Genomic DNA, 16616 nt, shown 5'->3' on the forward strand with positions numbered 1-16616 from the left:
AGGCTGTGGTGGCTGGGAGTGTGCCACTGCACTCCAGTCTGGGCAACAGGGTGAGACTCCAACTCAAAAAAAAAAAAAAAAAAGAATCTACAAGGAACTCAAATGTGCTGAAAAGAAAAAAACAAGCCAGGCTCAGTGGCTCAGCCTGTAATCCCGCGCCTTTGGGAGGCTGAGGTGAGTGGATTGCCTGAGCCCATGGGTTCGAGACCCGCCTGGGCAGGCGAGACCTCATCTCTACAATAAATCAAAAATGAGCCGGACATGGTAGCGCGTGCCTGTAGTTCCAGCTACTTGGAAGGCTGAGGCGGAAGGATCGCTGGAGCCCAGCAGGTCGAGGCTGCGGTGGCTGGGAGTGGCCACTGCACTCCAGTCTGGGCAACAGAGTGAGACTCCAACTCAAAAAAAAAAAAGAAAGAAAGAAAAAAACAAACAACCCCATTACAAAGTGGGCAAAAGATATGAACAGATACTTCTCAAAAGAAGACATATGAATGGCCAACAGATACATGAAAAAATGTTCAAACTCACCAGTCATCAAGGAGATGCAAATTAAAACTACACTGAGATACCACCTAACTCCAGTCAGAATGGCCATTATCAATAAACTCAAAAAATAACAGATGCTAGAGAGGATGTGGCAAAAAGGGAACACTTCTACACTGTTGGTAGGAGTGCAAACTAGTACAGCCTCTGTGGCAATCAGTGTGGCAATTCCTAAAAGCTCTAAAAATCGACCTTCCATATGACCCTGCAATCCCCCAACTGGGAATATACCCTGAAGAACTCAAATCACTCTATAAAAAAAGATGCCCGCACACATATGTTTATTGCAGTATCGCTCACAATAGCAAGATCATGGAACCAACCATGCTGTCCATCAAAAGAGGACTGGATTTTTAAAATGTAGCACATATACACAATGGAATATTATGTAGCCATAAAAAAGAAAAAAAATCATGAATTTTGCAGTAACCTGGATGGTATTAGAGTTTTATAATACTGAGAGATCTCTCACAGAAACAAAGATCTGAGTATCACATGTTCTCACTCATACGTGGACCTTGAACAACTACCGTAACACGATAAGAAAAGGATTGACAGTGATGGGAAACTATGGGGGGGGGGGGGGGGGGGGCAGGGAGGGGAAGGGAGGTGGGATTTTAACAGTAGTCAATATCTGTCTGGGGAAGGGGGGCACACCTCGTCAACAAGGGTACCTGCACAATGAATATTTGTATACCTAACCCATAACTGTACCACACAATTTTTTAAAAATCGCAATTTAATACTTGAGTTCTAAAGTTCTTTTCCCAGTTTAGCCATAGTATATGTGTATGTATAAGAGCTGCAAGGTGAGCCGGGCTCAGTGGCTCAGCCTGTAATCCCACGCCTTGGGAGGCTGAGGTGAGTGGACTGCCTGAGCCCGCGGGTTCGAGACCCGCCTGGGCAACTTGGTGAGATCTCATCTCTACAATAAATAAAAAAATTAGCTGGATGTGGTAGCACACGCCTGTAATTCCAGTTACTTGGAAGGCTGAGGCGGAAGGATCGCCGGAGCCCAGCAGGTCGAGGCTGCGGTGGCCAGGAGTGGCCACTGCACTCCAGTCTGGGTGACAGTGAGACTCAACTCAAAAAACAAAAACAAAAACAAAAACAATTAAAAAATTTAAAAAATTAAAGCTGCAAGGTTACTTCCTGCTTCTTTTTTTTTTTTTAAAACAAATGTATTTTTATAAACAGGTCAAACTGTTATTTTCTATGTGTGTGTTCTAAAAAATACTTGCGTTTTTACCATCCCATTGAACATTCTGGAAAAAAAAATTCAAGAGACAAACCTTTTGAGAAGAAATGATGTTGATGAATCACAAGCATGGGTACTTGGGCATTCAAGGCCTTGTGGCCGGATACATTCACACATTTTCTATCAGATTTGGCCCCTAGCATTAACCTTTCCAGTTAACATCATGGTCAATAAAAAATTTTCAGTTCACTTTGAGAATTTCTTCACCAGTTATTTTATATCAAGCGCTTTACAAATTAATGTGGCTCCAGGTATTATCATTAGAAATATAAGAAAGATCAACAAAATTACCAAAATACATGCTTTCGCTCAATTATAAAGTATCGGAACACATTTCAAACCTCTTGTGATAATTTTGAGCATATTAAAATGCATCAACTGATAGCATCACTTAATAATGGCATCTCTTTTAGTCCGGCTGACTTTTTATTGTGATGAAATATGCAAAACAAAATTTACCATTTCAACCATTTTTAACTGACCCATTCAATTTGTCATTAGGGACAGTACCTCCCCCCAATCCAGGTGGGATACATTCCAAGACCCCAGTGGATGCCTAAGACCGTGGATAGTACTGAACCTTACATTGACTATCTTTCCTATGCATATGCATGATAAAGTTTGATTTATAAGTTGTAACAACAACAAATTAATAACTGATCCAACAGAGCAATTTTAAGTATGTCAGCATCACTGCTCTTGCACTTTGGAGTCATTAAGTAAGATAAAGGTTACTTGAACACAAACACTGTTATTGTGTTCAAGTACCTGCCATATTGTTTTCTTAAGGTGACTGTCATTTGACATTCCCACCAGCAATGCACAATTTCTGTACAACCAACAAATGGCTTCTGATTGTTTTTTGTTTTAATAACAGCCACTATCCTAATAGACTGAAGTGGTATCTCATCGTGGTATGTATGTATGTATGTATGTAATTATTTATTTTGAAACAGGGTTTCACTCTGTCACCCAGGCTGCAGTATACTGGCACAATCACAGCTCACTGCAGCTGCAAACTCCTGGGCTCAAGTGTTCCTCCTGCCTCAGCCTCCTGAGTAGCTGAGACTACAGAAACCACTGCATCCAGCTTCATTGTGGCTTTGATTTGTCATTGTCCTGATGGCTAATGATGAATATCTTTTCATGTGGTTATTGGTCATTTGGACAACTGTCTTTTCAGATACTTTAGCCATTTTTAAAATGCGTTGTCTATTATTGAGCTGTGTTTTTATATGTTCTAGATATATGTTCCTTATCATATGCACAATTTGAAAAAACCTTCTCCCATTCTGTGGTTTGTCTTTTTACTTCCCTGAAGGTATCTTTTGAAGCACAAATTTTTTGTTGTTGTTAACTTTGATGAATCCAGTTTATTCATTTTTTTTTCTTTTGTTGCCTATTCTTTCAGAATCATATCTAAGAATCTACTGCCTAATCTAAGGTCGGGAAGATTTACACCCATATCTTCTATTATGCATTATATGGTTTGAGCTCTTACATTTAGTTATTTGATTCATATTAAGTTAATTTTTATATATGGTATGAGGTAGGGGTTTAAAATCCATTCTTTTGTGAGTGGATATCCAGTTTTTCCAGGACCATTTGTTGAAAAGACTATTACTGCCTCCCAGTGAATTATCTTGGCATCATTTAAAAAGACTAATTTACTCTGAGAAAGGACAAAGAAAAGTCCGGAATTTATTTGTTAAAAATTGTGTACTTATTCTTACATTTTAAAACTTCGGTCACCTTCAAAGTACTCTCCGCTTGATGCAATTCACCTATCAAGACACTTTTCCCACTGCTCAAAACAGTTTTCGAACTTGTCAATTTTGATGCCTTTTAGTGCTTCCACTGTTTTTTTGTTTCACCTCTTCCACATCAACAAAACATTTCCCTGTGAGGACTTTTTTCATCAGGAGAAACAAAGTCACTCAGGGACAAAATCGAGTGAACAGGGAGGGTGGGGCACAGGGGTCATGCTGTTTTGGGTCAAAAACTGCTGAATACTCAGTGTGGTGTGGGCAGATGCACTTGTAAATCACCCATCATGAAATGGGCAAACATATTGAAAGACTCTCCAAAGAAAAACTCACTGAAGCTGAACACAGCATCTCACAACAATGCCAGCTGGTGCACTGATGCTGACGGGTTCCTAGAACCCTTACCTAGCAGGGGAAGCCTATACTACACCAGGCCTGCCCTCCAAAAGATATTTTCATTTTGGGGGGTCCCCCCTCACATAAAGGTGAGGATTTGCTGCTGGACTCCCAGTTGTGTTCCATTGACCTACATGTCTATCCTCACAGAAGTACTCCTTGCCTTGATTACTACAGCTTTATAGTAAGTTTAGAAATCAGGAAGCGTGACTCCTCCACCTTTGCTAATCTTTTTCAAGACTGATCTGCCTATTCTGTCTTGTGTTTGGAGAATATTTTTGCTGGGTAAAGAATTCCAGATTTACTTATTTATTTAATGCATTATAGATGCTGCTCCACTTTATTTTGGGCTGCATTGTTTCTGAAAAGAAGTCTACCGACATCCTTATCTCTGCTTCTCTAAATGCAATGTGTCAATATCTGGCAGCCTTTATGACTTTCTCTTTATCACTGGTTTTGAGCAATTTGAGTATACTGTGCCTTGCTGTATTTTTTCTCCATGTTCTTGTGTGTAGGCTTTGTTGAAGTTCTTGTATCTTTGAGTTGATAGTTTTTATTAAATTTGGAAACATGTTAGCTACTATTCCTTCAAATATTTTTTCTGTTCCCTTCTCATCTCCTTCAGGGACTCCAATTAACCCAATATTATTCTACCTGAAGTTGTCACATAGCTCACTGATGCTCTTTTTCATTTAAAAAATCCTTTTTTTTAAAAATAGTTTCTATTGCTGTATCTTCAAGTTCACCAATATTTTCCATAGTGAGTAATCTGATGCTAATACTATCCAGTTTTTAATCTCACCCACAAGTTTTCATCTCTGAAAGTTCAATTTTGGTCCTTAAAAAAATATATATATAGCCAGGCTCGGTGGCTCAGCCTGTAATCCCGCGCCTTTGGGAGGCTGAGGTGAGTGGATTGCCTGAGCCCGCGGGTTCGAGACCCGCCTGGGCAGCGAGACCTCATCTCTATAATAAATCAAAAAATCAGCCGGGCGTGGTAGCGCACGCCTGTAGTTCCGGCTACTCGGAAGGCTGAGGCGGAAGGATCGCCGGAGCCCAGCAGGCCGAGGCTGCGGTGGCCAGGAGTGGCCACTGCACTCCAGCCTGGGCGACAGAGTGAGACTCCAACTCAAAAAAAAAAAAAAAAAACCAAAACAACAACAAAAAAAATGTATATATATATATCAGTTGGGCACAGTGGCTCATGCCTATAATCCCAGCACTTTGGGAGGCCAAGGTGAGAGAATTGCCTGAGCCCGTGGGTTTGAGACCTGCCTGGGTAGCAAGACCTCATCTCTACAATAAATAAAAAAAATCAGCCGGGCATGGTAGTGGGTACCTGTAATTCCGGCTACTCGGAAGGCTGAGGTGGAAGGATCGCCGGAGCCCAGCAGGTCGAGGCTGCGGTGGGCGGGAGCGGCCACTGCACTCCAGTCTGGGTGACAGAGTGAGACTCCAACTCAAAAAAAAAAAAAAAATTCCACATCTCTACTTAGTTTTTTTGAATATATGGAATATACTGTTAGTGCTTCACGTGCTTATCTGCTATTTCTAACATCTGTATCAATTTTCAATTTATTAGCGTTTCTCATTTTTTAACACATTTCCTGCTTCTTTGCAGGTTGGTAATTTTATTAGATGTGAGACATTATGAGTTTTATCTGTTGGGTACTGGATATTTTTAGTGTTGATGAGCTTTGGTTTAGGATGTGGTTATTTGGAAATGATTTAATTCTTTCAGCTCATGCTTTTAACATTTATTAAGTAGGACTGAAGCAGTGCTTAATCTAGGGCTAATTATTCTCCACTACCAGCAAAACAATTTTCTGTGTACTCTATCCAATACTTCATGAGCCATGAGATTTTTAGTCTTGCTGGTGAGGACAGGCACTTTTCTTGGCCCTGTGTGAGCACCGGGCACTTCCAATTCTTTCAGGTGATTCTTTTCCTAACCTCACATCTTTTCCTTCCATGCATGTGCTGTTCAGCTTTCTCTGTACAGTTCTCTCTCTTTTCCAGTACCTGTTCAATGAACTATAGACACCTTGATCTTTCTGGATGCTCAGTTCCATCTAATCCACTCAGAAAGTCTGCCAAGCTCAGTCTGGGCTTCCCCACTTGTACCACGGCCTGGAAACTCTCTCAAGGCAGTAATCTAAGGCACTCATGGGCTTACCTCATCTGTTTCCCATCTCTCAGGGATTATGGTCCCTTGTTGCCTGATGTCAATGTCTTAAAAACTGTTGCTTCATGTATTCTGTCCATTTTTTATTGTTTCAAGCAAGAGGAAATAAATCCAGTGCCTGTCACTCCATCTTGACCAGAAGTAGAAGTCTCAAGATAGTTTTAAAACATCAGTTTGTCTACAAGTTTCCCAAAGATTTGCTTCCCTTTATAAGTAAAACTCTTCTTCCTTTCCATAAACTACCCACTTAAAAATACTTCTGAGAAATCAGTTCCTTGAATCTGTGTAGCACATCATAGCTAACACCAAAACTTTACATATTGAGATAACTGGTTTGTTTTGGAAAAAATGTAACTTGTGTCATACTGCTAATAAATTCATCTTCATGTGAAAAAGAATGGCTAGCACAAAATCCATAGAAAATTTTGAAGGTCAGCCTCTCTTGGATAGATTCAAATCCTTACATGTACTAAAAACAAAAATCTCATCTAGGGCTTTAATATAAGGATTTCACTTTGCATTTACTCACTGTGGCGGGTATTGGCACTGATTGTCTCCACCATGTTGATATCATACTGGGTTGAGCTAGCCCTCTGAAGGTGGCCCTTCCTGACAGGAAAGAAAAGAGAAACACAAAAATGGCTAATAGGAAAAGCACGTCAGAAGACCTAGAAAGAAAGTTTAAATTTTTTTCTTTTTACAATATAACATGATATTCAAAGGAAAGTTTAAACTTGAATATCTAGAGATTCGATTTCTTTCCACAACTACCTGAAATTGTCAGGGCTGCTTGAAAACTGCTTTGTTACCAGCAAATCCATCAGCACTGGCAGGTCATCTGTGGAGGCTTCAAATGCTGATGATGCCACCAATCTTTTTTCTTTGAGACAGCAAAGTCATTATATCTTAGTGTGATTTATTTGTACTTTTTTTAAAAATAGGTTTCCATTATTAATGGAGATCTTTACGTGAAATGGGGTAGCTTTAGTCAATTATCCTATTAATGTTATTTTAAAAAGTACTTTTGAACATTTTTAAGGTTATAGTCCATCAGGTTTTTTGATCATCTGATTAATACAGGTTATTATTTATGTGAGCATGACATAAAAAGCTACAAATTTTGAAATGTATGGTTGCTTTAGTTTTTTTTCAATGTGTCAATACTCAAGAGTAATAGCTTACATTAATGAAAATGATTTCAAAGTCACTTTTCGTTGATAAATGACATGCATTTTCTTTTTTCTTTGTTTGAGTTGGAGTCTCACTCTGTCGTCCAGACTGGAGTGCAGTGGCTGCTCCCAGCCACCGCAGCCTCGACCTGCTGGGCTCCGGCGATCCTTCCGCCTCAGCCTTCCAAGTGGCCGAAACTACAGGTGTGTGCTACCACACCCGGCTAGTTTTTGATTTATTGTAGAGACGAGGTCTCACCAAGTTGCCCGGGTGGGTCTTGAACCCGCGGGCTCAGGCAATCCACTTGTCTCGGCCTCCCAAAGTGCTAGGATTACAGGCTGAGCCACTGAACCCGGCAATGTGCATTTTCTATAAGCACACTGGCTTCTACTCCTAAAATACTCTGATCCTAGCCCAGACTTGAGCAGTAGTGGGTATCATTATGGACTTCATTCAAAGATGGTGCTAATTAGTGACTAAAGTTTAGAAGGGCCTCAGTTTAAAGCAATGTCACCACTAATGGGCCCAAAACTATTACAGTAAACAGTCTTATTCTTCAAAGCACCACATTTCCAAGAGATAAATACATTTCATGTAGTCAGTACAAAACAGCCCAAACCTTATGTTTAGATTCTGTAAGCAACAATTACTAAAGTTATTCTTCCCATTAATTCTGCTCTTGACATTGGTGAGACACATGTCTCTGCCATTATCATCATGTAAAATTATCCCTGCCTGTGTTGTCATGTAAAAAATGGAAAATAGGCCGGGCTCGGTGGCTCAGCCGGTAATCCTGCGCTTTGGGAGGCCGAGGTGAGTATATTGCCTGAGCCCATGGGCTCGAGACCCGCCTGGGCAACTTGGCGAGACCTCATCTCTACAATAAATCAAAAATTAGCCGGGCATGGTAGCGCATGCCTGTAGTTCCAGCTATTTAGAAGGCTGAGGTGGAAGGATCACCGGAGTCCAGCAAGTCAAGGCTGCAGTGGCTGGGAGCATGCCACTGCACTTCAGTCTGGGCGACAGAGTGAGACTCCAATTGAAAAAAAAAAAAAAGGAAAACATATGACTTCAAACCCATTGCAAGCCTACCTGAAAATTATTCAAGGATGTTATTTTTATAGATGCTAATTTTGTCACCGGTTAAATTTGCATCCATGTCCTAAATGTTCTAAAATGAAAATGTTTAACTTTTATGAATAACAAAAATTTGTTTTATTGTGAAATAAAGCATACATACAAAAAGAGTGCATAAAAATATGTACAGTTTAAAAATCAGCAATAAGCACCTCTGGACCCAGTATCAGGTTATGAATGGGCCATTATAAACCCCATCCTATCCCTTCTCGAATTACTTCCCTCTCCCCCTCCAGAGGTAATCACATTCCTGTGTTTTGTGCTAATCATGCGTAACACTTTTTACCCCATATATATGCATATATATATATATATATATATAAATATATATATATATATGACCCTAAACACTACATTATTTAGTTATACATGGTTTTAAGCTTTATATGACTGGAATCATGCTGTTTTCTTCTGTGTCTTGTTTCTTGGATTTATCCAGGTCGATGTGTGCAGCTGCAGCTCATTTCTGCTATTACAAGTTATTCTTCAGTGTGACCACACCACAACTTACTTGTCCATTTTAGAGTTCATAGGTACTTGGGTAATTTTCAATTATTTGCTATTATGACCAGTTCTACTATAAAGTCCTGCTACACATTTGTGAGCAGCAATGAAACTGCTGGGGTGAAGAGCATGTACTTGTTTACAGAGGTCTTGCAAAAAGATTCAAAAGTGCTCAAAGCTGTCTGAAATCTAAAATCTAACAATATTGTAACATTGTATATTGTCTGGATGTTCTCATAACATTTTTTGCCAGTCTCATGGGTGAGAAAATGGTATTTTGTTGTGGGGTTAATTTGCAATTCCCTAATAAGGTTGAGTGTCTCTTCATGTTTGCTTTTCATTTTCTATAAATTCAATTATTTTTCCCATTTGTGTACAAGTTTACCTTTGTTTTAAAAATGACATATAGGAGCTGATATACTCAAAATATGTCTATTTTCATGTGTCACAAACATCTTCTTCCAGTTTGCAGCCTGGCTTTTCTTTTTTCTTTTTTCATGGTGTCTTTTGATAACTAGAAGTTTTCAATTTTAACAGAGTCAAATTGATCAGTCATTTCTTTTGTGATCTGTACTGTGATTCTTGTTTCAGAAATCTAACCCTATACCCAAGGGCACAAAAACATTCTTTAAATGTTCTTCTCTGAGTTTCCGTTTTGTTTGTTATATTTTTCAGACCTTTAATTGACTCGAACTGGTTCTGAAGTATAACTTGAGGCAAAGATTCCATTGTACTTTATTCTATGTGGATAAATAATAATGCCAACACCATTTATTGAAAAGTCCATTATTTCCCCACTGCTCTGCAATACCGTCTCTGCTGTTCATATGCTGCTTGCTGTAGGCTTTTCGTAGGCACAGTTTGTTTTCTTCCTATTTTGGTAAGAGTTTTTATTGATAAGATTAAAATATTTTTCTCGGCCAGGCACGGAGGCTCAAGTCTGTAATCCCAGCACTTTGGGAGTCGGAGGTGAGAGAATTGCCTGAGCTCAGGCGTTTGAGACCAGCCTGGGCAACTTGGCGAGACCTTGTCTCTACAATAAAATCAAAAAATTAGCTGGGAGTGGTGGCGCATGCTTGTGGTTCCAGCTACCTGGAAGGCTGAGGCAGAAGGATTGCTTGAGCCCAGCAGGTTGTGGCTGCGGTAGCCATGAGAGTTCCACTGCACTCCAGCCTTGGTGACAGAGTAAGACTTCAACTCAAAAAAAAAGATTTTTCTCATTTAATCTATAAATAAAATGAAATAATTAATATTTTAGTGTTATATCAGCTTTGCATTATTGGAGTAAACCCAAGATGGTTAAAGAGTAAGTAGTACTAGTGAGTTCTTTTTCTCTCTCTCTCCACACAAACACACACACACACATACACACACACACACACACGCATGCACACACATTGTTGGTTTTGTTTCTTTCGAAAACCCTAATACATATATCATCTGTTATGAACTGAATTTTGTACTCCCCAAAATTCTTATGCTGAAGACTAACCCCCAATATGACTGTATTTGAAGACAAGGTCTTTAGGGAAGGTAAAGAGAGGTCATAAGGGAGGGGACCTAATCTGACAGGATCGGTGTCCTTGTAAGAAGAGGAAAAGACCCCAAAGATGTTTCTCTCTCCGTACATGAACAAAGAACAGGCCATCTACAAGCAAGGAAGAGAGGTCTCACCAGAAATCAATTATGACAGCAACTTGATCTCAGACTTCTAGTCTCTGAAACTGTGAGAAAATCGGTGTCTGTTGTTTAAGTCACCCAGTCTGCAGTATTTTGTAATAGTACTTTGTTTTGTATCTAAACCTACAAAAATAGTGTACTAGTCTGTTAAGGCTGCAGACTTATCTTTGAAGGCTTGTATCTCTAAGTGAGGCTAAGTTTAAAAAAGAATGGAGCTGGGCTCAGTGGCTCAACCTGTAAGCCCAGCACTTTGGGAGGCTGAGGTGAGTGGACTGCCTGAGCCCGCAGGTTCGAGACCTGCCTGGGCAACTTGGCGAGCCCTCATCTCTACAATAAATAAAAAATTAAGCCGGGCTCGGTGGCTCAGCCTGTAATCCCGCGCCTTTGGGAGGCTGGGGTGAGTGGATTGCCTGAGCCCGCGGGTTCGAGACCCGCCTGGGCAGCGAGACCTCAAATCTACAATAAATCAAAAAAATCAGCCGGGCATGGTAACGCATGCCTGTAATTCCAGCTACTTGGAAGGCTGAGTCGGAAGGATCACTGGAGTCCAGCAGGTCGAGGCTGCGGTGGCCGGGAGCGGCCACTGCACTCCAGTCTGGGCGACAGAGTGAGACTCCAACTCAAAAAAAAAAAAAAATTAGCTGGGCATGATAGCATGCGCCTGTAGTTCCAGCTATTTGGAAGGCTGAGGCGGAAGGATCGCCGGAGCCCAGTAGGTCGAGGCTGCAGTGGCCGGGAGTGGCTACTGCACTCCAGTCTGGGTGACAGAGTGAGACTCTAACTCAAAAAAAGAAAAGAACGGATGAGCATTCCCTATTTTTCTATCCCCTATGATGTTTGTTTGTTTTAAGGAACTGACCAATAAAACTATTTGGGCCTGGGATTTTCTTTATAAAATTTTAAATTACTGACTCCATTTAATGGTTACAGGAAATTTCAGATTAAGTATTTTTTCTTGGCCCAGTTTAAAGAAGTTATATTTTTAGGGATTTTTGCATTTAATCTAAGTTTTCAAATTTACTGGCTTAAAGTTATACAAAATAATTATTTTATGTTGTTAATGTCTGCAGCACCTAAGCACCTTTTTTCATTCCAAATATTGCTCATTTGTGCCTTTGTTCTTCTCTGTTTTAATCCTTGATAGAACTTTGTCAATTTTATTACTATTTTCAAAGAACCAAACTTTGGCTTTGTTGCTCTTTTTATTATACATATTATATGCTTATTTTCATTAATTCCTGCTTCTTGTCATTTACTTCTTTGTTTTCCCAGAATTCATTTTCTTATTCCTTTTCTAATGTAGTAAGATGAATGCTTAGTTTATTTATTTTCAGGCTTTCTTCTTTTCTAATATAAGCATTTTAAGCTATAAATTTCCCTTGCTGGCATCTCATAGATTTGTTACATAGTATTTTAATTATAATTCAGATGAAAATATTTTCTAATTTACATTATGAGTTTTTCTTTGAGCCATGAAATATACAGAAGTACATTTCTTAATTTCCAAATGGGTAGTTCTTATCGTTATTTTCTGTCACTCATATTGAGGACAGAGAATTTGGTCACTATGTGGTACAACAGCAAGCTTTTGAAATGTGTTGAAAGCTTCTTTATTGCCCAGTATAGAGTAATTTTCTTTCTTTCTTTCTTTCTTTTTTGAGTTGGAGTCTCACTCTGTCGCCCAGACTGGAGTGCAGTGGCCACTCCCAGCCACCACAGCCTCGACCTGCTGGGCTCCAGCGATCCTTCCGCCTCAGCCTTCCAAGTAGCTGGAACTACAGGTGCGCGCTACCACGCCCAGCTAATTTTTTTTTTATTTTACTTTATTTTAGAGATGAGGTCTTGCCAAGTTGCCCAGGCGGGTCTCGAACCTGCGGGCTCAGGCAATCCACTCACCTCAGCCTCCCAAGGTGTGGGATTACAGGCTGAGCCACCGAGCCTGGCTTAGAGTAATTTTCATAAAGAATTCTGTAATTGTTGGGTATTGTGTTGTAGAATAAGTCTAGTAGATTAAGCTTGTTAATATGGTGTTAAAATCTTATATTGTGTTACTGATTTTTATCTCCTTAAAAATTTGAGAGTCATATATTACATTTTAACTATGAGGGTGGCTTGTCTATTTTTTTATATTTCAATTTTTTATTTATACTTTTAAAGACTTTGCTAATGCTACAGACAAAATGTTTGTGTACCCCCACATTCATATGTTGAAGCCCTTCCCAGAGTGATGGTATTTGGAAATGAGGCTTTTAGGAGGTAATTAGGTCATGATCATGGAGCCCTCAAGAATGGGACACTAGTGCCCTTATAATGAGATGAGCTATCCCCCCAACATGTGAGGTCCCAAGCAAGAAGATGGCTGTCTGCAAACCAGGAAGAGAGCCCTCATGAGGACCTGACTGACCATCCACCACCCTGATCTCACACTTCCATCCTCCAGAACTGTGAGAAATAATGTCTACTGTTGGATCTATCCAGGGCATGACAGTTTGTTATTACAGCCCAAATCAAGATAGGTATTAAGTGCATATATATTTTAAGTTATCAAATCTTTCTTAAACTCCTTACCTTAAAATTTATTGTGTCTGATATTTATATAGCTAGACCAGCTTTCTCTTGCTTAGCATTAGCCTGGTATAGCCTTCATGGCCCTTTTACCTCTAACCTCTACCTTTCTGTAGTCTAATGTTTTGGACATTAGATTTAAATATATAGACACACTTGTATAACAATAATATTTGTATTTTACCTGGAATCTTTAACACAATCATATTTAATATAACTGATACACTTAAATCAACCATCTATATCATGCTTTTTATTGATTTTTAACTTTCTTTTTTGCTTTATTTTTAATCAACTGGTTATTTTTTATTCCATTTTTGTCCTGCTAATTTGGAAATTAAGAACTTTACTTTCTATTATTTTAAGAGTTATCCTAGACATTTTACTATTCATCTTATCAAGATCAAAATTAACACATATATTATCTCCCCCCCATACAAAGTCCTTAGCATACTTTAATTATAATCTTTTCAATTTATTTGCTATTGCTGTCACATCTTCCTTTTAAAAAAATATATAGGACAATATCATTACTGAAATTTGTATAATACTTGTTTTCATTTATTCACATATGAACAGCTTTCTCTGTTGTTTCTTGCATTTCACATAAGTCATATACAGGATCAATTGCCTCTTCCCTGAATAAATCCTGAGAACTGAGAACTGAGAGTTCTCTCAAATTTTGCTTACCAAAACTTATCTTCATCTTACCCTCTTTCCTGAGAGATATTTTCAGTGCTACAGATATTTACAGTTGATAATTTTCTTATATTGAAAACATCAGTGAGAATACATTTTGCTGTTAGCAAACTGAAAATATTTGAAATACTGAAATGATCATTGCTCTGTCTTCTAGTTTTGTTTCATTCTAACTAAGAAGTCAACTGTCAGTTTAACTGTTGCATCTTTGAAGATAATCTGCCATTCTTTTCTACTTTTATGATTTTATTTTTAGAACTGGTGTTCAACAATTTTCCTATGTTGTGCATATATGTAAATTTTTTACTTATCCTGAGATTTGTTGAGTTTCTAACATCAGTGGGTGACTTTCATCAGTTCTGAAAAGGTCTCAGCCATTACTTTTTCAAATACTGCCTCTGTCCATTCTCTCTTTTCTTCTGGAACTCCAAATAAACACTCATTCTGGTCCCCATGTTTCTTGACTTCTCTTCAATATTTTTCATTTCTTTTTCTCTCAGGATTACCTTCTGGGTAATTTCTTCTTATTCATTTTCCATTCACTAATTCTGTCTTCTATTGTATCTAATCTGCTTTTTTTTTTTTTAGTTGGAGTCTCACTCTGTCACCCAGGTTGGAGTGCAGTGGCACGCTCACAGCCACCCCAGTGTCAACCTGCTGGGCTCAGGTGATCCTTCCACCTCAGCTTTCCAAGTAGCCAGAACTACAGGCACGTACTACCACACCTGGCTAATTTTTTTAATCTATTTTAGAGATGAGGTCTTGCCAAGTTGCCCGGGCTGGTCTTGAACCCGTGGGCTCAGGCAATCCACTCACCTCGGCCTTCCAAAGTGCTGTGATTATAGGTTGAGCCATCAAACCCGGCCCTAATGTGCTTTCAGTACATACATTAAATTTAAAATTTTTTTTACTGAACTAAGATATGTACTGAATTTTAAAAAGTTATAATTATTCTATTTTATTTGTTGGGATTCTTTTGGTTTTTGTCAAGTCTGCTTATTTCCAAGCCTCTCATTTATTTTCAACATATATTAAACATATTTATTTTAAATCATGTGCTTGATTATTCCAATAAATAAAGATGTTTGACTAGCTGATTCTACTATCAGTTGTTTCTGCTAGTTCTAACTAATTGTGCTCTTCTATGTTTGGTAATCTTTTTATACTGTAAGATGCTTTTTAAGGTAAAGAAAGATAATCGAGCCAGGCTCGGTGGCTCAGCCTGTAATCCCACGCCTTGGGAGGCTGAGGTGAGTGGATTGCCTGAGCCCGCAGGTTCGAGACCCACCTGGGCAACTTGGCAAGACCTCATCTCTAAAATAAAAGTCAGAAAGTTAGCCGGGCATGGTAGCACGTGCCTGTAGTTCCAGCTACTTGGAAGGCTGAGGCGGAAGGATCGCCGGAGCCCAGCAGTTTGAGGCTGCGGTGGCCGGGGCGGCCACTGCACTCCAATCTGAGCGACAGAGTGAGACTCCAACTAAAAAAAAAAAAAGAATGAAAATCAGTTCTTCAAGGATTGATTTGTATTTGTTTCTGTCAACAATATGGGAATATTAACATCATTTCTGTCAACAACCTGGTAATTTTACATTTTAGCTTTTTTCTCCAGAGAGTCAGAAAGTGTGAATTCAGGATGCAAACCCATATAATGTTTATGACTGGAGGTTTTATTTTCTTTTTTATTCAGTACCACTTCTTGTTCTTGTATGCTCTTTCCTTCTATTATACCTGCACTTTCTACCTAAAAAGTATTGTTTAGCTTGCTACAGGGCACATCAGACTAGGAATATTTCTAACTTCTGGCTAAAGTCTGCAGAGCAACTCCGGCTTAGAAGCACTCCTTTCTGAAACTTTGCTGCTCAGGGGCACTGAACACCTATGAGGTAAAATATACCATGCCTTTCACAAATTCAATATGTTGGCAATGGAATATCATTTTTGGACAATTTCAACAATGTTAAAGTTCTATGGATTTAAAATCACAAAAATCACTCTTAACAATTAGCAATGGAACAGATTTCCTTATAAGCCTTTTAGTCACTATGTAAGACATGCATTTCTGGCTGTCTACCTTACTGTCATATGGCTGAATGGTATTTCCTGACACCTCTTATAATTGAGTAAAACAATGAAACTTGTTCTGGCTGATAAAGTATGCCAGAAGTGATGTGTGTTACTTCTGGGACAGATCATTTCAATTTAAGTTTAAGACTCTCCATAGCTTTCTTTTCCCTCTGGTATGACAACCAACAGGACTCAAGATGGTGGCTGTTCAATCAGCTTGAGTGCCTAAGTGACTATGATAAGCAAAGCCCTTTTTGCCAATCTATAATAATTACATACAACAAGTGAGAAATAATCCTTTGTTTTTTGTGTGTGTTTTTTTGGTTTTGTTTTGAGTTGGAGTCTCACTCAGTCGCCCAGACTGGAGTGCAGTGGCCACTCCCAGTCACCGCAGCCTCGACCTGCTGGGCTCCGGCAATCCTTCCGCTCAGCCTTCCAAGTAGCTGGAACTACAGGCGCACACTACCACGCCCGGCTCATTTTTATTTATTGTAGAGATGAGGTCTCGCCAAGTTGCCCAGGCGAGTCTCGAACCCGTGGGCTCAGGCAATCCACTCACCTCAGCCTCCCAAAGCGCAGGATTACAGGCTGAGCCACCGAGCCCAGCTATAATCCTTTGTTTTTGAAGCCACTAAATTATTAGGGTTGG

At 39.3% G+C, this 16616-nt stretch overlaps 1 protein-coding gene across 3 annotated transcripts in view; it reads right to left on the minus strand.

Moving 5' to 3' along the window:
- The window catches only part of NRG4 (neuregulin 4), a 40109-nt gene that overhangs the window by 5462 nt on the left and 18031 nt on the right, over nucleotides 1–16616 (minus strand). For all 3 annotated transcript variants that reach the window (XR_002481505.1, XR_002481506.1, XM_008050885.1), the window contains one exon: nucleotides 6678–6757. Coding sequence is in view for 1 of the 3 variants with exons in the window: in XM_008050885.1 (XP_008049076.1) it covers nucleotides 6678–6757 (80 nt within the window). In the remaining 2 variants the exon portion in view is untranslated. The remainder of the gene's footprint in view (nucleotides 1–6677; nucleotides 6758–16616) is intronic.

Source organism: Carlito syrichta, unplaced genomic scaffold (genome assembly GCF_000164805.1).
Source record: "Carlito syrichta isolate Samal-C Ts95f unplaced genomic scaffold, Tarsius_syrichta-2.0.1 Scaffold153937, whole genome shotgun sequence".
In the NCBI taxonomy this organism is placed as follows: domain Eukaryota; kingdom Metazoa; phylum Chordata; class Mammalia; order Primates; family Tarsiidae; genus Carlito; species Carlito syrichta.